The sequence below is a fragment of the Herpailurus yagouaroundi genome, unplaced genomic scaffold (genome assembly GCF_014898765.1).
Source record: "Herpailurus yagouaroundi ecotype Mexico unplaced genomic scaffold, PumYag 213, whole genome shotgun sequence".
NCBI lineage: Eukaryota > Metazoa > Chordata > Mammalia > Carnivora > Felidae > Herpailurus > Herpailurus yagouaroundi.
The window spans coordinates 14,581,890-14,607,182 of record NW_024412444.1 but is presented as its reverse complement, the minus strand read 5'-3'; the positions used below and the strand labels follow the sequence as shown (position 1 = coordinate 14,607,182).

General features: G+C 42.7%; 1 protein-coding gene across 22 annotated transcripts in view; it reads left to right on the top strand.

Moving 5' to 3' along the window:
* The window catches only part of CACNA1D (calcium voltage-gated channel subunit alpha1 D), a 306,523-nt gene that overhangs the window by 157,332 nt on the left and 123,898 nt on the right, over positions 1-25,293 (top strand). For 15 of the 22 annotated variants that reach the window (XR_005784486.1, XR_005784485.1, XM_040454784.1 and 12 more), the window contains exons 6-8: positions 4,081-4,233; positions 4,756-4,952; positions 11,012-11,115. Coding sequence is in view for 20 of the 22 variants with exons in the window: in XM_040454784.1 (XP_040310718.1) it covers positions 4,081-4,233; positions 4,756-4,952; positions 11,012-11,115 (454 nt within the window). In the remaining 2 variants the exon portion in view is untranslated. Of the gene's footprint in view, positions 1-4,080; positions 4,234-4,755; positions 4,953-11,011; positions 11,116-11,656; positions 11,761-25,293 lie in introns of all 22 variants that reach the window. The other 7 variants (XM_040454783.1, XM_040454782.1, XM_040454771.1 and 4 more) reach the window with 1 other exon arrangement.

The window sequence follows — 25,293 nt, the reverse complement described above, 5'->3', positions numbered from 1 at the left end:
GCAAGGTGAGTTGCTGTGTGCCAGCCAGGGGGTCCGCAGATGACCACGGAGGCCTTCACAGTTCACAACACACTTTTGCTTGTGTGGTCATTTTGGACCCCAGTGATAGCCCCAAGAAAGGGCCAGTGGCAACTGTTGTCTTCCTGATATTGCAGGAGAATCTTCTCTCACACAGACATGGAGTGAGTGGTGACACGGGGCCTTGAGTTCAGGCTTCCTGCTTCCAGTCTGGTTTTCCTCTTTGGACACCTTGCTGCTGCAGCCTCCTCCTGCTCCCAGGCCTGCCCCCTCTGAAAATGGTGGTTTGTGCAGAGGAGGGTGACAGAGGGCTCACAACCAACTGCCTTTCTTCAAAGCGAGCAGCAGCAGGAGGCTGGACTCCCAAAGAGTCTACTCTGCTCTCCACTATTAAGAGTTGTGCCCATCTGGCTCTTGGGAGGGGAGAGGTGGATGCTTCTGGGTCTTCCCTGGGGTTCTGTAGGACTGGCTTGCAGGTTGTTGTGAGGACTGAAAGGGATAATATGGGGAGAGTCCCCAGTTCAAGGTCTGGAGCACAGAGGTGGCCCTCCGTGGTGAGAGATGCTGTTTTCTCCACTAGGGTGTGTACCCCTCCATGCCAAGTCCTAGTCTGCTTTTTGCTCTGGACGTCTAGGCCAGGTTGAATGCCACCTGAGTTGGAACGGATGTCTGGTCGGTGCTCTGTCCAGGAGCTGCAGGCTGCTTCTGCTTCTCTGAGGAACACGGAGCGTGCTGCTTCGCTGGGCTCTGCCCCTGCACGGATGCCCCTGCTGGGGACGTGAGGGTAGATGTCCTAGCACCTCTCCAGCGACTGTGGTGGTGAGGTGGCTGCCTGCTCCGGCTGGAGGAAGGATCTGAGATGACAGGGTGTGTCTGTTTTTCACGACTCATAAAGCCATCAAAAGAGCACAGATCATGTTTTTGCCTTTCCAGAAGTTCTTCATGAAATTTTTATTAAACCTGTTGGCACTCAGGACACACCAAAAATTCTCTGGAAAAAAAAAAGATTTCCAAATTTAACATTTGAAAATGTAGGAAGTGGTGTTTTATGTGTACTTGTTTTTCCAGATGGTTCATTTATTTTCATTGAAAAAGATCAGCACAAGTCAAAACCACAGAACTGTCTGGAAGCAATTGAGAAAAATAGAAATACCTTGGAAATGACTGGTTCTCTTATGTGTAACATGATGAAATGAAAAGTTCAGTGAGCAAACATGTTCTTTCAGATTTAGTCGTTATAGCTTAATCTGATCTCAGAGTAACCACGACAACCTTTTCCCCCTCAAAGAGCACATGACAGGGCAGCTTGCTTACAGTGTGTGTTGTAAGGACAAGCAGGTGCTGTGGCTTTGCACGTGCACGACTGGCCAGTGAAGCTCTCCGAACTCCTACATCATTGTTGTGGCTTCCTTGCCTAATGAGGTTTTCACTAAATGACTTGTGTTCCCAGATGCTCTTGAGAACAGTTTTAAGCTATATTTCTTTCTTTTCTTCTTTGTAATGTGATGGAGTTCTGCATCACACTGTCCCAGAGGTGGACGGGGAGAAATGGGGACCTAAGTCTTGTGTGAGGACTTTTCAGCCCATATTTATTCACTGTGCTAGTGGAGGACATCCATGTCTCTCATCAGCCCCCACTGGGCTTTGGGGAGATGGGTCAGAGGCTCTGGGTCCTGATGTTTCCCATGCTGGTTGGCAACTGGGGCCTAGTGATTTTTTAAGAACTCTGAATTTTTTAGAAATGCCAGGGAAGGTGTGACTGTTTACACTTACCTGGGAATTGTCTCATTCCTTCTATAGAGAATTCAGACTGTTCTATAAGACATGATTTTGTGTTTGTTCATGAATATATATTTATTTGTTGGGAGGTAAATGTGTATTTCAAAAGGGAGTGCCTCAGGCATTCATGGAGTTCTTAACCATCCATGCTCTGATAATATTTGTCAGAATCCTGGACCATCAAGTGGGAAAGAACCCTACAGATCATTTGGTCTCTGTGCATCATCTTTTAGACAAAGAAGCCGAGGGCTATGGAGGGGTAGCAACTCATGCAGATTCTCATAGCCAGTGGGTGGCCAAAAGGGAGCAGACACACTTTCTTCCTGTTCCTGGCTTAGTGTTCTTCCCATTCCATCCCACTCTCTCCTTAACTGGAGTCCCATGAGCTCTACTGTACACACTGATTATGTACAAAGGAGTCCAATGTCAGGAAAGTCTACATGTTCACATGAAGATAAACCTCATTATCTCATAAATTTGGCCAATCTGAAATACAGTAGTTACAATGAACAAACACGTTCATGAAACATACAGCTCACTACCATAGAATTCAGAAGCACTAACTGCCAGATGATTTCGAATGGACCATCCATGTCTTAAAAAAAAAAAAAAAATCCCTCCAAACGAAAAAACAAACCCCTGTCCAAGTAGATAAGAGCAGATACTTCTTTTTATCTATTTCTGATAGAAGGTGAAAGCATTAAAATTTTATTAATCATTTGTTTTTCTAAAACCATTTGAACATTTAACTATCTGAAGATAATACCTAGGATTTAGGTTGTAATATGGGTCTTGGAAAGATAGGCTCTTCTTGAGTGAAATCTTCTCGGTTTACCCTCCCCATCTCATCCCTCACGTCTCTCCGTGGACTTCCAATCATGGTTAACTTTTGTTATTATCGCTAATGAATATTCTTCTCTTCACTTGGTGTGTTCTGATTTCTGTCTTATTTGCTTCTAGCGTCTTGGCATCTTACACTCTTTTGTTCTTTGAATATGTGTAGGGAGCTGTGCTCCTGGGCAGGGGTTGGGGGTGGGGGGGGGGGGGGAAGAACCCAGATGCTAAACACAGTAATTAGGAAGCCTGGCTGCAGTGTGGGTTCTGGTTTCCTGCCCAGCACCCACCCTCAGTCTCCAGCTTCTGCCCACCCCTCCTGACCTGAGTACTGCTCCACAAACCCTCCTTCCACAGTCTGTCTTGTCGTGTGTTGTGGCTCTGAGCATTGCTGTATACAGGGCTTCCTGGTACTCCTGTCGCCCCATCTCTCAGGTCCATGTAGCAGTGACAGCACACTTCCCTCTTAAGGTTAGGCCCGCCATCAAACATCCTGGGTCTAAGGGGGCTCTTGCCCCTCTCCCTCCCTCCTTCAATCCAGGAGAGCCTCCTTTTTGACATTCTTGTTTTTGTTCAGGCGCACAGGTCTGCCTCAAGACCCTGCCTCCATGGGCACCTTCTTCTCCTCTCAAACTCAGCTGTTGTTCATCATGATCCTCAGGCTGTCCTGCCTGGAGAGCCCAGCACTCCCCAACAACTTCTCTGCTGGCCTCACCTCCCGCTGCCTTGTTCCTCTTTCTCAAGAGTCTGCCTTTGCTGATGGAGAAAAGTCTGGCCCTGTAACCCATGTTTAAAACCCAGAGCTACCTAGCTGCAATCTGCTTTTTCTTTCCTGATCTTCTCTCCACTGTTTGACCACCAACCAAGACTCACTGGCCTGGCCCATGTTGCCTGGCTCACCTGCCATGCTTCTGATGCTCTTCCCTCTGTCTGGAGCAGCCCCTCTCCCAGGCCCACCTGTGGAAATCCATCCTCTTCCACCCTTGGGCCCTAGCAAGAGAGGCACTGCTACCCAGTCCTCTGTCTTATCCCCATTCAGAAGTGATGTCTTTCTTTTTTTTTCTTAAGTTTATTTATTTACTTTAAAAGAGAGAGAGTGTGAGCAGGGGAGGAGCAGAGAGAGAGGGAGAGAGAAAGTCCCAAGCAGGGTCCATGCTGTCTGTGCAGAGCCCTATGCAGGGCTCAATCTCATGAACTGTGGGGCCAAGACCTGAGCAGAAATCAAGAGGTGGATACTTAACCAACTGAGCCACCCAGATGCCCCTAATATTAATTTAATGTTAAACATCTCTTTGAATTTTATTACTGTGTGTCATATATGGAGCAGGCACCATTAGGAATTATATATATATATATATATGTATATATATATATATATATAAAACCATCCATCCATCCATCTCCTTAAAGAATCTCCCTGGCTCACAAACTTCTTTCTCTCTCTTGCAGGTTTACAAGTTGTCCTGAACTCCATTATAAAAGCCATGGTTCCCCTCCTTCACATAGCCCTTTTAGTATTATTTGTAATCATAATCTATGCTATTATAGGATTGGAACTTTTTATTGGAAAAATGCACAAAACATGTTTTTTTGCTGACTCAGGTGAGTAATGAAAAATGGTAGCTAGCCTAGCTTTAAAAAATTTAATTTTCCTCCCAATAGCTTACATGGTTTGGGGAAAATCTAAAACAAAATGGCGGGGGGGGAGCCAAATATACCAGTAAATGTACTGAGCCAGTTCTTAGTGTGAATTGTGTTCAGAATAAATGAGGATTTAATCTCCTTTTCTATCCTGATTTCTTATGTAATGTGTCCTGGCAAACCAGATGAGGTACCCCCAAAACTAGAACATGAGAGACATCACTAGCATTGTTCTCTGTAGGCTTAAGAAAGATTCTATAGAGTCAGGACAGAGGAGGGAGCAATGGATTCTGAGTACCTAAGTGTCATATGCCACAGAAGAGGGAGTCTTTGAAGTGGACCTTGAGGGTCAAGTGGGAGTCTGAGACAGCACCGGTGGGAGGCAGGTGTTCTAGGCTCTGACAAGGGCACTCAGCTTCCACCAGCTCTGGGCTTCCTGGTGTTGGTGTCTTGAGTGGTGAAGCCTGTGTGCTCTGTTTGCAGATGTCATAGCTGAAGAGGACCCAGCGCCGTGTGCGTTCTCAGGGAATGGACGCCAGTGTGCCGCCAATGGCACGGAGTGTAGGAGTGGCTGGGTTGGCCCAAATGGGGGCATCACCAACTTCGATAACTTTGCCTTCGCCATGCTCACCGTGTTTCAGTGCATCACCATGGAGGGCTGGACAGATGTGCTCTACTGGGTAAGCGGCTGGAGGATAGTGTGTGGAGTGTTCTTTCTTTGGATAAGAGTGCTTCATTTGTTAGCACCATTGGAGACTTAGCTGAAAAAGAAACCCTGGAAGTCAGTTCTTTGGGAAGGGAAGCAGACCCTCTCCTCACTCAGCGAGACTCATTCTCTTTCCTCCTCAGGTCTTTCATTTCCATTCCAGAAAGCTGCTGTGTAGTATTGGCTGCCTCACTCCCCAGTGCTGTTTGGTGTGCCTGCGAGTCCTTGTTTTGAGGTCACTCCCTAGATCAATGCTATTGTGATTTAAACTCTTAGAGAGCCAGGGGCTATTGTCCAAGAGGCCCCTGGACTTCCACAGCCTTGGTCTTTTTTTACGTAAAGGTGGGCTGCTCTACCAGATCCTAACAAAAGATAGGGCGTATAACTTGGATCCCTTTCATGCTTCCCATGAACTTAGTGCAGCCTTAAGGCCAAAATGGATTTTCCTTATTTTATACTGTTTCCCTCTTGCCTTTTCAGCATTACCATAAATTAGCCCAGCACAGCCCCTACCTCTCTCTTCCTTTCTCTTTGGAGCTATAGAACTCTGGCAGAGAGGGTTGGAAAGGCACGTCAAACTTCCAGGGCTGGTGGACCCATCCAACCTGCCATGAAAACAGACTGATGCCCTTTCTCTGGCTAAGGTCTTGCTCTCTGTTCCTGACAGAGCCAGAAGGCTTTGCTATAAATGAAGAGCAATAGTATTTTAACTGCTATTTCTCAGAGCTGAGTTTGTTTATTTATTTAGTAGAATTTGAAAAAGCTCACAGAAGTTTAGAAATTATTTTCCATGGCACAGATTGCTGGGAAAAACCAGCTGATGTGCAGATTTTGAGCCTAAACCCAAGTTCAAATGAGATTAATCAGGATTCCAATAATTATTGGTTAAAAGGCAGTTAGTAATAAAGTACTTTCTTGAATGGGCAGTCTTTAGTTAGAAGGCCTACAGATTGAGAATTAGCTTTGGCAGTATCTACATTGTAGATACTCTATAGGGCTTCATATTCCTTTATAACTTCAGAGAACACAGCACACAATGGTTTTAAATAGGTTTGCTTCCCTTCACCAATGAACACCATGCTTACAGGGTTGTAGAAATCTCTATATATTCAATGTCATGCAAAGAAGGTATATTTTTATCTTCTTCTCCAAAGCGTGAGTCCAGTTTAGTAAAAAGTTTTAAGCATCACTAACATGTTGTATCTTGTTTCTCTTTTCCCTTCCTTTTTCTTATTGTCCTAGGCAAGAGAGAATGTGCGTGTGTGTGTGCGCATGCGTGTGTGTGGGCCTGCATGTCTATATATTCGTAAGATAATGTCTTTCATGAAGAGGAAGAAGGAGGGAAATTATATTGGATGAGCCAAGATCATGGCCAAGGCAAGGGGACCTTCAAATTAGGTAAAGGGTTCATAGTCAGTGTTAACTTTTGAGTTGCAAATCCTAGTTAGATTAGTTGAGATCTCAATCCTGGTTTTGCCTTGAAGTTTCTGATAAATAGAAAACGCTTCATCCAAATAGCCCAAACTCTGATCCTCCCCATCCCTGCAAATGGTACAGGAAACAACATCTTGATTTAAAAAAAAAATCTGTGACTGTTCTCAGCTCTGTTGTCCTCTCTGTTGTCAGAGTGAATTGTCCAATGTGCCTGATCCAATGTGCCTTGACTAATGCACAATTTCATACTGTATTTTACATTTTTGCACATGGACTCTTGACAGTTTTCCTGTCGTCTAGCAAGTGAAAACTCTTTAAAGTGTGATTAAAGGAGAGAAAACTCCATACACCCAAAAACAAAAGTATCCATTGCTTTTGGAGCGCCTAGGATTGCATAATTATTATCTCTATCATTAATATGACAGAGTTAATAATTTGACAATATAATAATTATATTCTCTGTGAATTACAGGGCATCTTTATTCTGATGGAGGAGCTCAAGTAATTTACCAACATTATCCCAGTCTGTATCCCTTTGTAGAAAGTCTGGATTTTGAAGACCAAGCAGTGGTATACAGAGAGGCCACTGAACATACAGGACCCAGGGTCCTATAGCAAGTGGTTGTTGTTCTTGATCCAGGGGTTTGTAGATCCAGGGGTCTGTAAGGGGCCAGATAGTAAGTATATTTGGCCTTGTGGACCATTATATCCCTGTCACAACCACTCAATTCTGCCTTCTGCCTATGCCACGCAGAAGCAGCCGTAGATAACATGTAAATGAATGGGTGTGGCTCTGTTCCATTAAAATTTTATTTGTGGACACTGAACTTTGAGTTTTATATAACATTCATGAGTCATGAGACAGTCTTTTGATTTTTACCCCCCAACTATTTAAAAATGAAAAATCTATTTTTAGCTCAAGCGTTGTGCAAAAGCACGTGGTGGGCTGGGTTTGGCCCACACGTCATAGTTTGGTGACCCTGCTCTAGACTGGAACCCAGCACTCTTTCCTTGGTATTCCCTACTGTCAGAGGTTTGTGAACCATTGTAGAACACTAAGGGGCAGCTAAGTCATCTCACATACAGTTCACTAAGGTCTCTGAAACACATTAGGTTTAATTATTCATTGATTATATTTATTAACTCATCAGAGAGATAAGCAAGAGCCAAGGCACTAAGCCTTCTTAATATTGAATGGACCACGGTCAGGTGGAAAATACACAGCTGTGTTCCAGCACAGAACATCCTTGACCAGCACGGTGCCTGGCACAGAGCAGGTGCTCAACAAATGCTAGTTCCTCTTGCCTCTCATTGTACACTCCCATCACCTCAGTGTGGAAAGGCCATGTTTAAATATCGGTTTTTATGAACAACTAGGGTGGAAAGGGAACATCTCGAGAGATAACTAGGGAGATTAGATTATAAATATTGATTGCAAGAAAATTTCTCAATCCTTCAGGTGTTTGTATATAGTGGGCACAATCTTTGCCAGGGATTATTTTCATCTTGTCAAGTTTATATTCAGGCAGTGTTCTCAAGCTCATTGATGCCTTAATTCTCAAGAATTTCTGGAAAAGGGCTGGCAGGGTCTTGAGAAATTTACAGGTGGGTCCAATATACAGGAAAACATACTTAGAGAACTGTTTGGATGTGTGGGAGTGGGATCATCAATTTCTGGTGGAAAAAAAGTTCTTGTGGAGCTCTTTTATAAAGTGAGTTCCGTAAGCATAATTAAGCTGCCATCTGATCCACACGTATTTGTTGTCTACGGAGGCAGCAGGGTGTAGGTCAAGGGAAGAGCATGAAGGCTGGGTAGGGCTGGGTGTATGGCCTTGGGTAGGTCACCAGAACTCTCTGGGCTTTAGTTTTCTTATCTGCAAGATGCACAGTTAGAATACATTCTTTAAAGACATGTCTTTAAAGGTAGGAAATTGAAATAGTGTTGGTTTCAGGAGAGAGCTACTCATGTATTAATCATTTACAGCCTCCTGCCTTAGTGCCAGGCTCTTTCCTCAATGAACACACCTCTGGAGGTGCTGGCTGCCAGACTTGAATGGGAAGTCCACATGGTCACACTGACAGTCTACTTCCTTCAAGACGCCTGGGAAATTCATCCCTCACTGGCCAAGGGCTTGCCTTTCTGTGCCTCTCTCTTATTCCCTACTCAGAGGAGCCCCAACCAGTATACCAAGTTCCCAGTAGTGTTTTCAACAGTTAGAAAAAAACCAAAAAGCCTTAGGTTGGTCTTTAATTGAAGACATGAATGTACATTTCAAACTTTGAAATGAGGGGGGAAAAGGAAACTAAATAGAATGTTATTTTCTAGGCACCAGGTGATACTACCTGATGGCCTTGATACAAATCTTTCAAAAATGAATCTAAATTGAAATGCTTCAGCTCATGCTGAGTTTTTCATTGTTGATAAAGACCACACAGACAAAAATCCCAAGCAGAGTCTTTATTTTCATTTGGGTATTTTTCAGAATAGCTTACCAGTTCTGACTTGTCCCATGTATATGATAGGGTCTGAGGAATACTAGCCTCTGAAAAGAGACTTGGGTTGAGAAGGTTTTGTTTGGAGAAAGACTGGCCTTTAGATACTAAGTTTCATTTCTCTTCCCACCTTCTGGAGATTTAGACAGTTTTCTGTGGCCTTTGCTGTGGCCTTCTCCCCAGCCCACAGCTGTCACTCCAGTTGATATTTCTGATCCAAGCAAATGTGACTCTGTCCAACACCTACACCTAAGAAATTAAAAGCTTCCTTAATTAAAAAAAAAAGTGCCCTCCCAAGTGGAGCAGACTGCCGTTCCTAGCATTCCCTGGAACAGCAGACTGGGGCCTGAACGAGGACGGGTAGAGCATTTGACTTGGCCACTGACTTTGCCAGCGCTATGCGGGACTGAGGTCTCCTGTTGGGAGTCCTGGACTTTGCACATCCTTCCCTCACCCCATGGGCATGGCCTCCCCTGTCATCTGCACTGCTCCTGCAGAGAGGAAACAGGCCCAGAGAGGTTTCCATGGAAGGCCCTGACTCCAGGCTGGGCTCTGGCCCACTACACTGGACAGCCTGGTTCTTCTCTTCCACACACCGAGTTTTTAAATAAGTTTAGTGGTGGTGTTGCTTTGGAAGAATTACCCTGTGCCTTCCTGCTGAAATTAGTTTATCCAGCTTAATTAGATCAACAATTGCAGCCACGGCCCTGGTTCATTCATTACTCTAATTGCCAGTGTAAGATGTGCAGAGTGATACGAGTTCTATTAAGCACATCAATTTTCATGTGGCCAAACAGGTGTTTCATAAGGGATTTAATGTCCTCTCCCTAGACTTCGGCAACAGATGTTAGGTCATTTTTTTTTTTTTTTATGTTCTCTTTTCCTGTTTGGCTTCTGCGTGAGGCAAACATAGTGAAATACATGCGCCTCATTCTGTAAAGCTAAAATCTGGAGCCAAATAATGTGGAAGAAAGCACATGCTTAAAAGCCTAAGGGGCTTTCACCTGTGAGGCAAGAACGGTCACTCTTCCCGACTACATATAGTTCTACTGGCCAAAGATTCTGGGTGTTCCAGCAAAGTCAGGCAGAGGGGTCATTCATTCTGTCCCTGGACTGGTCCTTAACACCTCCTTCCTCGGAGAAGTGTTTGCCTAATGTAACACTGACCTGTGCTGCTGGCAAGTTCCATCTAGCCATGAACCTTGAAGCACCTCTTTGCTCCTGCACGAAGGCTGCTCATGACCAAACCTCCCCTGTGACAGTCTGCCCTGGGGGCCAAGACTGACTGTGATGCTTGAGCTTGTTCCAGTAGTAGCAGCACAGGGTTCCTTTGGACCAGCTTTCTCTCACCTGGTGTCAGTCAGCTCACAGCTGGAGCCAGCTCTCCCAGGTGGCTCATCTAGGTCAAGTCTAGATGGGGGGGTGGGGGGGGATAAGGGCTTCTTTCCTTCTCCTGGGTCTGTCCTCAGGTGCAGTTGGGAAACATCTCATTCCCAAAAGCACTCTTGAATGTGTGTCAGCTAGTTGACTTCTGAGCACTTTGTTTGCATTAATTTGGCCCTGCTTGCACTCACTGATGGCAGATAATCTAGATTTCAGATGGGTTAGGTTTCTTTGGATTGGTTAGCTTCCAATGGAAATGTATTGTTTTAGGTGTTGTTTTAAAGAACTTACCCAGTTAAATGTTGCAAGTTTGTCTCTATTAAGACTTTTCCACCATTACAAAATTTAAAAGCAAGACGTTCTAACAACTTGGGCAGGGTAGAAAATACTTTCCAGATAAGCACGAGCTTTGTCCTCTACCAAGATCTGTTTTGAAAGTCCATGATCAAGACTGTTTCCAGTGAGAAAGAGCCAGATTCCAGCTGATTTTCCTGCCTGTGTCAAAGTGTGCTGTTACTTGCCCCCAAACTTTGATGACACTTTGTGTGTGTGCGTGTGTGTGGGGGGAATATATAGTGAATGTGACTTGGCTACTGTTGTCTCTGATTCAAATCTAAGTAAATGTTTAATTCAATGCATAGAATGCTGTCTCTAATGTGACCCTCGCTCTTTATTAGATTCTCTTATTAACCTGCTCCTATGAGACTATCTTATTTCTTGCAGATGAATGATGCTATGGGATTTGAATTGCCCTGGGTGTATTTTGTCAGTCTCGTCATCTTTGGGTCATTTTTCGTACTAAATCTTGTACTTGGTGTATTGAGCGGGTAAGCTACACCTCTTTCATCTTGAAAGCAGAGTCCTAAGGATGGTTGCCAAGACCACACAGGTTTTGCTAGATGGGGGCGGCCGGGTAGGTGCCAAACACATTCTGTGTCCTCTGAGATGCTTTCTCTTCTGCTGAGGCTTCCCAAACCAAGATGCTTCCTGGAACCTCACCAGCCTTTATGAAAGAAAGCTATGGAATGGTTATTGACCAGAAATTAATCAGCATTGTTGCTTGGGATTTAAATAGATTCCATTGCCTGCCCTTTGTCCTAAAATGAGATACACTTATAATTGCTTTATTGGTCTGGATCCAAATATGCAGATTAATTGGTACAAAACAGTAGCTAAATGAACTGGTCCTGGCTGACTTTTGGTGGGCCATATTTGTAGATTTCAGCAGCACAACTTGTCCTTACCTGAAAACACAAGATAGAGCGAGTCTTCACTCAAAGCCCTGAGTGGTCTGGTCTGGCAGCTCTTCCTGGGGCTCCGCTCTTTAGTAAATGGATAACTGATAACTGATCTCCTTACATTTTACAGGTAAATGATGCAATAGGATGGGAATGGCCATGGGTGTATTTTGTTAGTCTGATCATCCTTGGCTCATTTTTCGTCCTTAACCTGGTTCTTGGTGTCCTTAGTGGGTAAGCAGTCAGATCCATGTTGCACACTCTGCTGGTGCCACGTGTGGGGCAGCTCTACATGTCCCCCCAGCTGCTCCCTGCAGCTTCTCTGCATGTGTGTGGACTCTGACGTGCCTTCTGTGTGTTGCTTTTGGATTGAACTGTGATTCTCTCTGCCTGTATCTTGTCTGTGAGGTTCTGTGTTTCTGATGCTTGCCAAACATTATTAATTTAATGAAAACAGTTCCCTGAAGCCAGGTGCATTAGTACATCCATGTGCAGACGTGGATTGCAAGTGAGTAAAAGGAGTCCCAGCCTTGGTCTCCCCCAGGAAAGGCCCTTTGTCTTTCGTGGCTTTATTCCCATTTAGTACATAACCTGGCATTTTTGAGTCACCCATGGCGTGGCTTGAATATTTCCAGGGTGTTTCAGATTTTATTGAGTAGGAGGAATAAACCTAGATTCGCACATAAACCCTGAACAATTTCAAAAATCTTACATCCTTCAAGTCATTTATTTGCTTGGTTGTCTGCTACTGTCACTATGAGAACTATCCCTCTAATTCATGATTGGTCTTAACTTGTGAAATCTTTAATGCAGAGTAATGACCAGCTTTTACAAATACACTTCCTATGGGGCTTATAGTCCCTACCACTCATTCACCATTTTTGAAATTTCAGTTTGCTGCCCCCACTTAGTGGATGACTCCCCATGGAGAGGAGTCTCTGTAGAGAGTGGAGGCTGCCTCTGGAAGGGGATCCTGGTATTCCTGGGCTCTGCCCTGCCCATACTTGGAGATGCTGTCCGAAGCCCCTCGGGTGACTCTGTATCCTCCCCACCCGCAGACACACAGAAAGGGGAGCACCCCTAGAAGGGAGAAGGGGCTCTCTGGGCTCTCCCAGAAGCTGCTTCTGAACATAACCGCTGCTGGGGGCCGGGGGTGCCCATCTCCCCCCAGAAGAGCCTTTGTTACCCACTGCACTCACACATCCTCAGGAAATACTTGAGGTGGTACACTTGATGCCACGTGAGTGTATCCTCACCTGTTTTTTCTTCTTCTTCCCAAGCCTGTGTCTCGGGTGGGGGGCAGGGGGTGCCATGCCTTTGTGGAATGCTGAGTCCCTGAGGAATCCTGTGTTGCATCTCTCTGAACACTGCCTTTTCCAGAGCAGGGCTCACAGCTTGTCCTTCACCTCTGCTTCCTTTCCTCGTCTACCCTCTAAACTGCCCTGCCTGTCTTCAGGGGATAATATATGTGGTCAGTTTTACACCATGGATGCACGCTGTGACGGGAGGACCCCCTCAAGAGATGGCCCGGTGAGGGGAGTGGGGACTGGGTCGGGCTGAGGGTATGACAGCATCATCCACTCCCAGCAAAGCTTCCTTCTGTCTACTGATGAATGGCCCTGCAAGCCCTTGTTTTAAAGTTTGAACACTTTAAAAGTGCTTTCATCCTGATGAGTCTCTGTGGACTCAGGTTAGCATTGGGCTTAGAAGGGTGGAATTTATCCCTGGAGAAACAGCACAGCTCTGGTTTTGCGTCAGGAACAGTCCACACAGGGTTAACAGCAACTCCGTGCTGCAGTCCTTGGCTCCCCACGTCTCCCAAGTTCAACCAAACTGACTGAGGCCATGGAAACGACTAATTTTAACAGTGCCAGTGACATGCCTTATCTCTGAGCTTCCCGGAGCAGGAGCCATCGCCCAGCTGTGATGAAGCAGCTCAAAACGGGGGGGGGGGGGGGGGGGGGGAAGGAAAAGATGAGAGGAGGGGCTCCTTATTATAATGGTGGGCATTAAATGTTGACCCCTATGGAGGATAAAAACAGTACATGCTCATGGAACAACCAGGTTACTGGGATATATTCTAGGGAAAACAATAAGTAATTTTAAAACATTTTTGTACCGAAGCAAAACTACATCCCTTCTGAAGGAGAATGCAATGACATGTGAATTTTTAAAATCCAAGACTTCCCAGTGATTTCCATAGTCCCTTCCTGCTGTTCCCCAGCTCCTAAGGGCCGCACGCTGAGGGGTCTCCAGCATGAGGCCACTCTGGAAGGTAGTGTGGAGAGGTACTGGGTGTAAAGTGAGAACCGAGGCTGCAGGGCAGAGCCTTTAGCCATGCTCTCGAGTTTGCCTAGCATTTCCTGCTGAGCCAGAGGCTAGGCAAGCCAGATGTCTAAGACACAGAGGCTCTGGGCTCAGGCTTCCGTTGTCTAGTGGGCAGACTGTTGTCAAGCAGCGCAGGATGGCAGAGCTGGAGCAGGGGTGTAGACCAAGGGGCTGTGAAGACTGCATGTCTGTGAACTGGCTCTTGAAAGGCGATAAGGCGTCTGCGGGGGAAGACCGATGATGACGGACATGCTCCCACCTCCCCAACAATTCCCCACTCCTCTGCCCAGCGACTCCCCCTTGACTGGTCCCCAAAGCAACAAAATCAAAAATCAAAAAATCAAAAAATCAAAAGAAGTCATTCGTATGCATTTTCTTGTGAAATTTTTTAAAATTTGCTTCAACCTTAGAGTTCTTCACAATTTTTTTTTTTTTTAGGAAACGCTAATGGGATCACAAAACCAGAGGGATGTAAATATTAAAAGCAAGATGACTTCCATTGCATAGCCCCTTAGGGACCACCAGACCAGCACACATGTAATCCTTAAAGCACTGAATTAAAAGCCTCCCGTTTTAGAAACTTAAGACCATGCTATTGCCTTCTGGTGAAGGATCGCTAAATGATGCTTGTGTGTCTTTAAGTCTGTTAACTACTTGGAAATACTTGTTTCTGCTACTTGGCTTTTTCTTTTTTCATGTGGCCATGCCATCCTATTGTGTTCGTGAACTGATTTTAATCTGCACACCCGATCTGGTGTTGGTACATTTGTAAAGCATTCTAAGCTTTGGAAAAATCTTTGGTTTTACAACAGCTCCTTTTCTCAAGGTGAGTATGAAGTTTATGAACTGTACACCCTGTGTCACCAAGCGTGAACACAGATGAAGACTTTGCTCTCTGACAATAGTGCTCTATGGGGGGTTGGGGCAGGGGAGCCAGGAATGTCTCTAGCTCATGTTGCAATTTTACATGAAGTTGTCACTGCGGAGATGGTCCCGTTATGACCAGGGATTGGAAAGAATGTCTCATGTAAGTCTATAAGTCAGGCAGATTATGTGTCTTCTCATGATGGTTTTTTTGTTTGTTTTAGAAGATTGGTGATTTTTTTTTTTTTTACTTTTAAAATTGTTCATTTAACTTCTTGTCCTTTTTGAGGTTTTTGTCAGTAAACAGGCAAAATAAGAGGACTATTGGTGTTCCAGTGCTTTGTTTCTTTAGAATCCCTGCCAGATTCTCAGGGGGAAGAATGGTGGTCCTGGGCTGTGGGTTCACCTCTTCCCCTGCAAGACCCACCTGATGCCAGGCATACCTGTGGTACGGCCCCCAAGGTGTGGTTCAGGCCCCCAAGAAGAGATTGGTAGATGAGAAGACCTGGGTTCTGGTCCTGCCATTGTCACACACCAACTCTGGGGACTTTACTTGTAATCCTGAGCTTCCATCTCTTCATCCCTCAAATACAGATGGTCCCATCCTGCAGCTTTCCCTATAGGGTGACTGGTTTTATATCTGGTAATGAATGTGGAAGTTAAGGATTTTACTCATTGAATGTGTCTTCATCCTAAATCCATGGACCTAAATCCTAGTCTCCTTTCTGGGTGAAGCGGGAATAGACACGGGGGCTCTTTGGAAATTAAAGTGTACCATTTTCTGGATTTCCCATAAAATGACCAAGAGAAATGAGCTTTGTATACACATTAATTCTGTACTCTGCGCCCCCTCAAACAGAAGCCTTGGAGGTTCTTTGTCAGCTAATTTTGCAGTTCCAAATGGTTGTGACTCAAGTTCTCTCTGACAGTGATTTTTTTTTTCACAAATTTGGGGGCATGGTATTTCTGTAGCATCGTAGTTAATCAGACTGGCTTTAGAGTTAGATAGCCAAGACTTGATTCTTTGCTCTACCTTTTACCAACTGTGAGATTTGGGGCAAATTACTTATCTATTTGAGCCTCACTTTCCTGGTCTGTGCAATGGAGTTAATAATACCAACCATATTTTGTTGCTCGAGGATTCAGTGAGCTAGAGCGTAGCATACTTGCTCTTTGTTACTGTGGTGGCTTGAGTGAGAGTATATAAAATGTGATTTGATGCAAGAAAAATCTAATCAACCCAGCCCTTTTAAACTAATAATAATTGACCAAGATTGGCTTGCTTCAGTGGAAAGTCAAAGTTCTAGAATATTTTTAAGTGTTTTATTGCATACACACGTGCATATATAATGACATAAGCGAATGATTACTGAAGGATATTATTACATAAACCACCTCCTGGGTCTGCTTTAAGGAACAGATTAAAATCATTTTTAACTTGTCTATGAATTCAAAGCTTTGGTTTTGTCAACATCTTAGGGAAACTATTTGAAACACTTTCTTAAACAGGCTTTGTCTGTTAGAATATTCTTTGTAAATTAGGTTTTGTGACCTAAGATTGAATGTAAACCCAGCCCACATCTGTGCATTCAAAGTCCTTTATCTCTAAATTAATCTGTGTTCTTTGTGTCCCAATAAGTTTCAGTTTACCAGATCACAGGTATCTTTTTAAATCACTGATCCAATTTTATATTACTAGAGGCCTGTTTATCTTAACTTCAGAAGTTTTGAGGGAATATGGATGAGGATGAGGTGAAACATTGTAGAAAAGCAAGGGCCATTTTCTTTCTTATATATTAAATATAATATATTGTCAAATTGGTTTCCATACAACACCCAGTGCTCATCCCAATAGGTGCCCTCTTCACTGCCCATCACCCACTTTCCCCTCTCCGTTTTCTTTTTTTTTTTTTTTTAATATATGAAATTTATTGTCAAATTGGTTTCCATACAACACCCAGTGCTCATCCCAAAAGATGCCCTCTTCAATACCCATCACCCACCCGCCCCTCCCTCCCACCCCCCATCTGCCCTCAGTTTGTTCTCAGTTTTTAAGAGTCTCTTATGCTTTGGCTCTCTCCCACTCTAACCTCTTTTTTTTTTTTTTTCCTTCCCCTCCCCCATGGTCTTCTGTTAAGTTTCTCAGGATCCACATAAGAGTGAACACATATGGTATCTGTCTTTCTCTGTATGGCTTATTTCACTTAGCATAACACTCTCCAGTTCCATCCACGTTGCAACAAAGGGCCATATTTCATTCTTTCTCATTGCCACGTAGTACTCCATTGTGTATATAAACCACAATTTCTTTATCCATTCATCAGTTGATGGACATTTAGGCTCTTTCCATAATTTGGCTATTGTTGAGAGTGCTGCTATAAACATTTCCCCTCTCCATTTTCAAACCAATGGATCATTCTGAGTTTTACCATTGAGGTCTTTCCATCCCATTCTAGTTCCATTGAATCGCAGGGTCTACACAAAGACTCGGGCATGGCTATTTTACTAAGAAATAGCAGTATAAAGAGAATGGGGAGGGAGAGGTAGTGGTAGTGGTGAAGTATGAACTGTGTTATATCAAGATTTTGTGGAATAGGATCAGGTTTGGGGCACCATCATTTGCACCCTAGTCCATTTGAATTCATACTGTCATGACCCATGGTAGGTCAGAGATTGCCTCTGATTTCCTCCCCTTGAATGTTGGCTCAGGAGACAAAACATAGCAGGGAGATGGTAGTTGTATCACTTGTGAATATTTTCTAAGCGGAGACATAACCTCTTGGAATAGGCATAAATATATAAATTATTCATGACTGGGATTAGATTTTGCTCTCATTCAACACTTCACCAGCATCTGCTGACTGAAAATGAACACTAGAATTTCTTCTATACATACTCCTCTGGTATATCTCATCTTAGAAGAGTAGTTGGGTTGCTTACAGCCTTGAAGGGGTGTTGTTAGGTAATGGGATAACTGGGCTGCCAGTATGATTGGGTGCCACTATATCACAGACCCAAGTTGTACTGAGTTCAAGGATTAATGTCATATATTGACTGGCAGACTGAGAAGGCACACAGAAGTCTAATCTAGAAATGAAAAAGAGGGTAGAGGGTTTTCGGTAGATCATACGATTTACAAAAAATAGGTTTTTCTTTGGGTAATTAGTGATTATGAGGATCATGCTACCAGAACTCCAGACAGAGGCATCTTTAATGATCACTTGTAGCAAAATAATGCTCACATAATTTAGCTGGGTTTGTCTTTGGTTTGAGTACGCTAATATGTGAAAGATGTGTCCACACAGTTGGAGGATGTTTCTTTTCTTGAACATGGAAGTAACCTGAGTGAGGTCAAAGGTTGAGGGAAAGATCCATGGCTCTTTAGTAACTTCACCTGGTTTGGCTTTGGTAGAACCAGGGATTAAACCCCACTCTGGCTTTGAATGGAAGAATGCTAAATTTCCTTTTACTGATGAAGAACCAAGCTCAACATTAATATATACGTTTCAACACTGAACTTTCTTGTTGCAGAGTTAAAAGGCTGTCGGGGGTAGCTGGCAGCAGCATCCTGGTGCTGTTGGTACCATGGTACCTGAAGTGCACAGGCTGGTAGCCACACCTGACATTAACAAGTGAGTGGTAACCTCTCTGGCGCTGGCTCGCAGCTACTGTTTCCATAGAAATGGCTGTTGGGATCGGTGGAAACGAGGTAAGTGAAAGTTTTCGCTGATCCTTGTTTCCATCAAGCTGACGTCTGTTTCCCTGGCAACAGCGGTGGACAGCAGCCAGGCACTAGCAACAGATTCAGTAGAGCCCTCTCGCTTGTCAGCTGTGGCTATCGTCTGTTCCTGACTGAGTTCCTTTTTTCATAAGGCATAGCAAAGGCCTCTGAGGACCAGGGGGGCACCTCTGGCCACGTGTGCCCTCCTGGGCACCCATTTTGCCGTTGGAGAGCTCTGTGTGAAGCAGCAGCTGCTCCCGCCGCTGTCTTCCCTCCACCACCCTCTGGGTGGTTGATGTACAGCCCAGGAGAAGGGGAGACGTAGTTGCAGGCATCGGTGTTGCAGGGCAGGGCTATTTAGTCTGTTGATTCCAAGTCCTGGGGGGAGAGAATTCATTACAGTACTTTCGTACACAGACCCGGCTCTTCATAAACTTGCTGGTAACTTAATGGTCAAAATTAAAGCCATAATTTTCCTGTGCTCCCCTTTCGATTGGAGGCATTAATAATTGCTATCCCTTTTACAATGAGAGGGATGTTTATGAATTTAATCATTTGACTTCTTGGGAGAAACATATTGATGATTGCTCCTAAGAAGCTACCGTCAACCTTATGTCTTTTTTTTTTTTTTTTTTTTTTTTCATTCCGTGTCATATTCTTGGGCAGGCTGGTAAAACTGCTTACAGAGATCAAGTGTTGGTAGAGCTGGGCAGCTCAGCATGCAAAGACCAGTATGTTCATAGTACAGGGAGCTCTTCTTTATTAAAGTTCAGCCGTTGTTCCTTTCTTGGAGTTTCATTTTAATATTTCAGCAGATGTATCCTGCCTCACGAGTCCGCTTTCCCAGGTCCCACAAAGTGGAGGGGAGCAGTGATTATTGCCTTGGCGTGGGAGATGAGAGCACGTGGGTAGAGGGATGGAGCGAGTTATTGAGCAGTGTCTGGTTTTAAACCCTTAAAGGTGTCATTAAAAAGTTTTCCCTCTGAAACAAAACAAGACTGATATTCAGAGCTGTATCTCTGAGAATCAAATGAAGATATGGGTCCACAGTGTTATAAGAATTTAGACTGTCTAGAAGAGCACAGAAAAATTGTGGGTTTCCTGTCTCTGGGGGACTTTCTGAATGACTGTGTGCCTCACCAGTCTGGACTAGGAAAATATGCCTGGAGGCAGTATTGAGGGCTGACCCTGTACTGCTTGGTTGGGTTCAACATAACAGACTAATAAGAAGCAGAAAATCCTGCTAGATACTTTTCTTCTCTGAGATTTGTTAAGAAAAAAAAGATGACTTATTTAATGCATACCTCTGGTAGGAGATACATTTGCCAAGTACCTACTAGGCACTGGGTTTCTAACAATGAGACAAAGCAGAGTTTTTGTCTTTATGAAGCTTCTTTTATCTAATGGAGGAGACAAAGATTATAGTTATAAACTTCTGTAAATTCTTTGAAAGAAAGGTAGGTAGTGCTGTGAGTATTGAAAGGGTAGAGCTGACATCTAGGGGCTGAGGCAGAGAAGAATGAATGAGTCGCCATCATATCCAGGCAAGATGGGGAAGGAGGCTGAGGGAGGGCATTCCAGACAAAGGAAAAGTTATGCAAGGCCCTGCAGTAGGAAGGGGTTGGAGGATGTTGGAGTAACTGAGCAAACCAGGGTGGCAGGCACCCAGGGAACAGGGAGAGGAGGGTGGAAAAAAGAAGACTGATCAGCAAGACCCAGATCAGTAAACGTCGTTCTAGGTCATGTCACAGATTTTGGTCGTTAGCTGAAGGGTAAAGGAACCATCGATGAATTTTAAGCAGGATGTATGTGACTATATGGGTTTTATGAAAATTATTCTGTGTCATGATGTCTTCACCTTACCTTCAAATGCGTCAAAAAAATAAGATGACTTTGTGAATGGGTAGAAGGATGATAAAGTGATAGGCGATAGGTGATAGAGAAAATGTAGGAAATGTTAATTGTGAAATTTAGGTGGTAGGCATACGGATGTTCCCTGCATAATTCTTTCTACTTCTATGAAAATTTGAAAATTTTTGTGACAAAATGGAAAAATTTGCGTAGAGAAATCACTCTGGCTGCCACAGTATGAATGGATATGAGGAGACCAATTTCAGACTGTTAAAATCTGCTTCCAGCCACAACATAGTAACAGTTCCAGAGTGGACCTTTTACCATAAACGGCTGTAAAACTGGCCAAGATATATGAAGCAGTTTTTTTTCCCCAGACAATAGAAATAGGCAGCACAGGCTTAGGATCCCTAAGAGAAGGGAAACACATGAAGTAAAGCCCCACAATTGTCCTGGCCTTCCGCCTGGAGACACTTTCAGAATTGTGGCACGGAGAGGCAGAGCCCAGCAGAGAACAGCAGTCTATTTGCTGAAGAGGCAAAGAGCAGAGTGCAGGCTGCCGAGACAGCTGGAGTTTTCAGGGCAGAGTACAGGAGAGGGGTGCAGAGAAGGGGCTCCAGAAATCTAACCGGGGATTCTCTTAAATCCTTGATTATAAACTAAGCTGCTGTGTGCCAGGCGAGACTATCGAGGCGTGGTGGAGAACAGCTGTTTAGAAAGCTGTGAGCTGCTGGAAACCTCCGATGCTGGGAAACAGAGTTCTGACCAGTTGGATGGGACTGACCTTGATGAATACATTGGACATTCAGTTGAGACTTCAGATAAGCTAGGCCTTGAAAGGGGGGCTACTTTACTACTACAGTAAGAGCTACTCTAGGCCTGCCTTAACAGAGCTTAAAAACAAGCCTCAAAAGGTTCAGGTTAAGTGGCCAATTAATTAAATGCCTGCCAAAACAAAAGTCAACACCTATGACAGGAAGACACCAAAATCCAGATGTTCTCCCAAATGTTTCTCCGCATCACTAACGATCACAGGATATGAAAAGATGCAGGAAAACATCCATAATCAAGGGGGGCGGGGAGTCAGTGGAAGGAAATTGAGAGATGACAGCAGTGCTGCAGTTAAGGAGTCAAAGACTCTGAAATTGCTACTATGAACCTGTGTAAAGAATGGAAGGAAAGGATGGATACATTAAAGAAACAGATGGCAAATCTTAGCAGAGAAATCGAGGCAATACAATATCTGGAATAAATAGCAGATGGAACACTGGAAGAGAAAAAAGATCAATGAAGTCTTAGGACAATAATAATCTGATATATGTGGAACTTGAGTCCCAGAAGTAAAGGAGAGATTGGAGAGGAAAACAATTTTTAAAGAAACAATGGCTGAAATGTTGCAATTTTTTTTTGAAAACTATAAATTCGAAGTCCAGGATGCTTTATTAACCCTAGGCAGTAGAAACATGAGGAGAAGCACATCTAGACACATCAAATTCAAATTGCTGAGAATAAAAACTAGAATATTTGAAAAGAAGCCAGAAAGGAAAGGCAATTATATGCAGGGGGATAGTAAGATCATACACTGATTTATTTTCAAAATAATGTAAGCCATAGAACAATGAAATGGCATCTTGCAAGAGCTGACAGAAAAAAAAACAGAATTCTGTATTCAGCAAAACATTCTTCAAAAAGGTTAAGATGAATTAAAGAAATCTTCAGAGAGGATTGGTCACTAGCAAATCTGTACTACAGGAAGTGTTAAAGGAAGTTCCTCAGGCTAAAGAAAATAATACCAGATTAAAAATATATATACATAAAAAAAAGGAATACCAAAAATGGTAAACATGAATAGAGAATTTTCCTCATTTCTAAATTTCTTTAAAAGATGATGAAAATAATAACAGTTCTATGGGGACTATAATTGTAAAAAAAAAAAACCCTATATGACAACAATAGCACAAAAGATAGAATTAAATGGAACTTTACTATTGTAATGTTCTTACATTATATGTGAAGCAATATACTATAAATTCATGCTGGACTGTAGTAAGTTAAGGATGCATATATGAATCTCTAGAGCAATGGTTTAACAAATAAAGTGTTATCTTAAAAGCCAGAAGAAGAGATAAAATGGAATCATAAAAAGTAGTCATATTTAGGTATTCAAAATAAGGCAGGAAAGGAACAAAGAACACATGGGATGAACAAAAAACCAATAGCAAGATGGTAGGCATAAATCCAGCCACATCAATAATTGCATTGAATGCAAATGGACACATTTTAATTAAAAGACAAATTGTTAGACTGCATAAAAATGCAAGATGCTATAAATTTAAAGACACAGGTTAAAAACCAAAAAAAATGTGGCAACTATATTAATACCACATAAAAGGAATGTCAATAAAAGCAGTAGTTCCAGAGATAGAGGTGTCTCATAAAGGGATCAATTCATCAAGAAGACATGATGATTCCAAATGTGTTGCCACCTAATAAGCCTTAAAATACATGAAGGAAAAGCTGTAAAAATTAAGTGGAGAAACTGATAAAACCACAAACATTGATGAAAGTTCTTATAATCCCCTTTTGATAATTGATAGAGCAAGGAGATCAAAAACACTAAAAATAGACAATATCTAAACACTATCAACCAAATCGAGATAATTGATAATTATAGAACACTATATCCAGTAACTACAGAATACACATTCTGTTCAAAAGCACAGGGGACATTAACCAAGGTAGACCACATATGGGCAGTAAAAGTATCACTCAATCTCGCAAGATTGAAATCTTAGAAGTGTGTTTTTTTCTAACAGCAATAAATGTGAAGTAGAAGTCAATCACAAGCTGTCTAGACGGTTCTCCAAATATTTGGAAATTAAATAACTCTAACTTACAATTCAAGGAGAAGTATTACAATAAATATTATAAAATATTTTAACCTAAATAACGAAAATACAACATGCCAGAATTTACGTTGTCCACCTAAAGGAGTGCTAGGAGGGAAAGTTATAGCTTCAAACCTTATATTACTAAAGAAGAAAGGTTTAAATTCAATGAGCTACATTATTATCTAGAAAAAGAAGAGCAAAAATTTGTCCAACTTAAGTGGAAAATAAATAATAACAGAAGTCAATAAAATAGGAAACACAATACACAATGGAATACTACTTGGCAATGAGAAAGAATGAAATATGGCCTTTTGTAGCCATGGAACTGGAGAGTGTTATGCTAAGTGAAATAAGTCATACAGAGAAAGACAGATACCATATGTTTTCACTCTTATGTGGATCCTGAGAAACTTAACAGAAGACCATGGGGGAGGGGAAGGGAAAAACAAAAAAAGAGAGGGAGGGAGCCAAACCATAAGAGACTCTTAAAAACTGAGAATAAACTGAGGGTTCATGGGTGGGTGGGAGGGAGGGGAAAGTGGGTGGTGGGCATTGAGGAGGGCACCTGTTGGGGTGAGCACTGGGTGTTGTATGGAAACCATTTGACAATAAATTTCATATTAAAACATTAATTAAAAAAAAAACAAAAACAAAGACAGGGGCGCCTGGGTGGCTTAGTGGGTTAAGCGTCCGACTTCGGCTCAGGTCACGATCTCGCGGTTTGTGAGTTCGAGCCCTGCGTCGGGCTCTGTGCTGACGGCTCGGAGCCTGGAGCCTGCTTCCGATTCTGTGTCTCCCTCTCTCTCTTCCCCTCCCCTGCTCACACTCTGTCTCTCTCTCTCTCTCCTTCAAAAATAAATAAACATTAAAAAAATTAAAAAAAAAACAAAGACAAAAGTGGACTCTCTGAAAAGCTTACTAAAATCAATAAATCCCTAGCAAGGCTAATCAAAACAGAAAAAGCAAATTATAAATTATCAGTATTAGAAATAAAAGAGGGACACCAACACAGACGTTAAAACAATAGCAAGAGAATAGGGTAAAACATAGGAGAAATGGGCACATTCTTTGAAAAAACATAGCTTATCAGAACTGATTTGAAATAAAAAACCAAGGAGCCCTATATTTGCTTTTTAAATGGAATTCAAAATCACAAACCTTCTCTCTCAAAGATAACTAGAGGACTTGATCCCAAAAGTGAATTTTGTTAAACAACTTACAAAGAAATAATGCTACTCCTAGGAAAAACTTTTGTAGATAATTGATTGAGTGAACATTTTCCAAATCATTGTATGAGGCCAGAATAACCTCAATACCAAAACTAAAGAGACCTAATAATAACATCTTTCACTAATAGGACATAAAAATTCTCAAATATTAGCGAATTTAATCTAGCAATAGGAAAGGAACAATACTTCAAGACCAAGTGGGGTTTATACGAAAAATACAAAGTTGGTTCACTGTTGGAAACAATGTAATTTAACATATGAACCAAATGAAGGAGAAAAATTACATGATAATCTCAGTAAATATAGAAAATGACACTGACAGTGTTCTATAACCATAATAAAAACTGGGCAAACTGGGAATATATGTTAACTTCCTCAATCTGAAAAAGAAGGTCAGGGGCGCCTGGGTGGCGCAGTCGGTTAAGCGTCCGACTTCAGCCAGGTCACGATCTATCTCGCGGTCCGTGAGTTCGAGCCCCGCGTCGGGCTCTGGGCTGATGGCTGGGAGCCTGTTTCCGATTCTGTGTCTCCCTCTCTCTCTGCCCCTCCCCCGTTCATGCTCTGTCTCTCTCTGTCCCAAAAATAAATAAACGTTGAAAAAAAAAATTAAAAAAAAAAATAAGTGAATGTAGCAAGGTCACAGGATACAAGGTCAGTATACAAAAATTAATTTTATTCCTGTATAGAAGCTGCAAGCATGTGGAAACTGAAATTTGAGAACATATTTATAATAGCATCAACAAATTAGAATACTTAGGAATAAAAATAAAGAAAGATATGGAAGAGCCATACACTGAAGATTACAAAACACTGATTAATAAAATTAAAACTGGTCTAAATAAATGATGATGTCTTATCATTGATTGGAAGACACAATATTGTT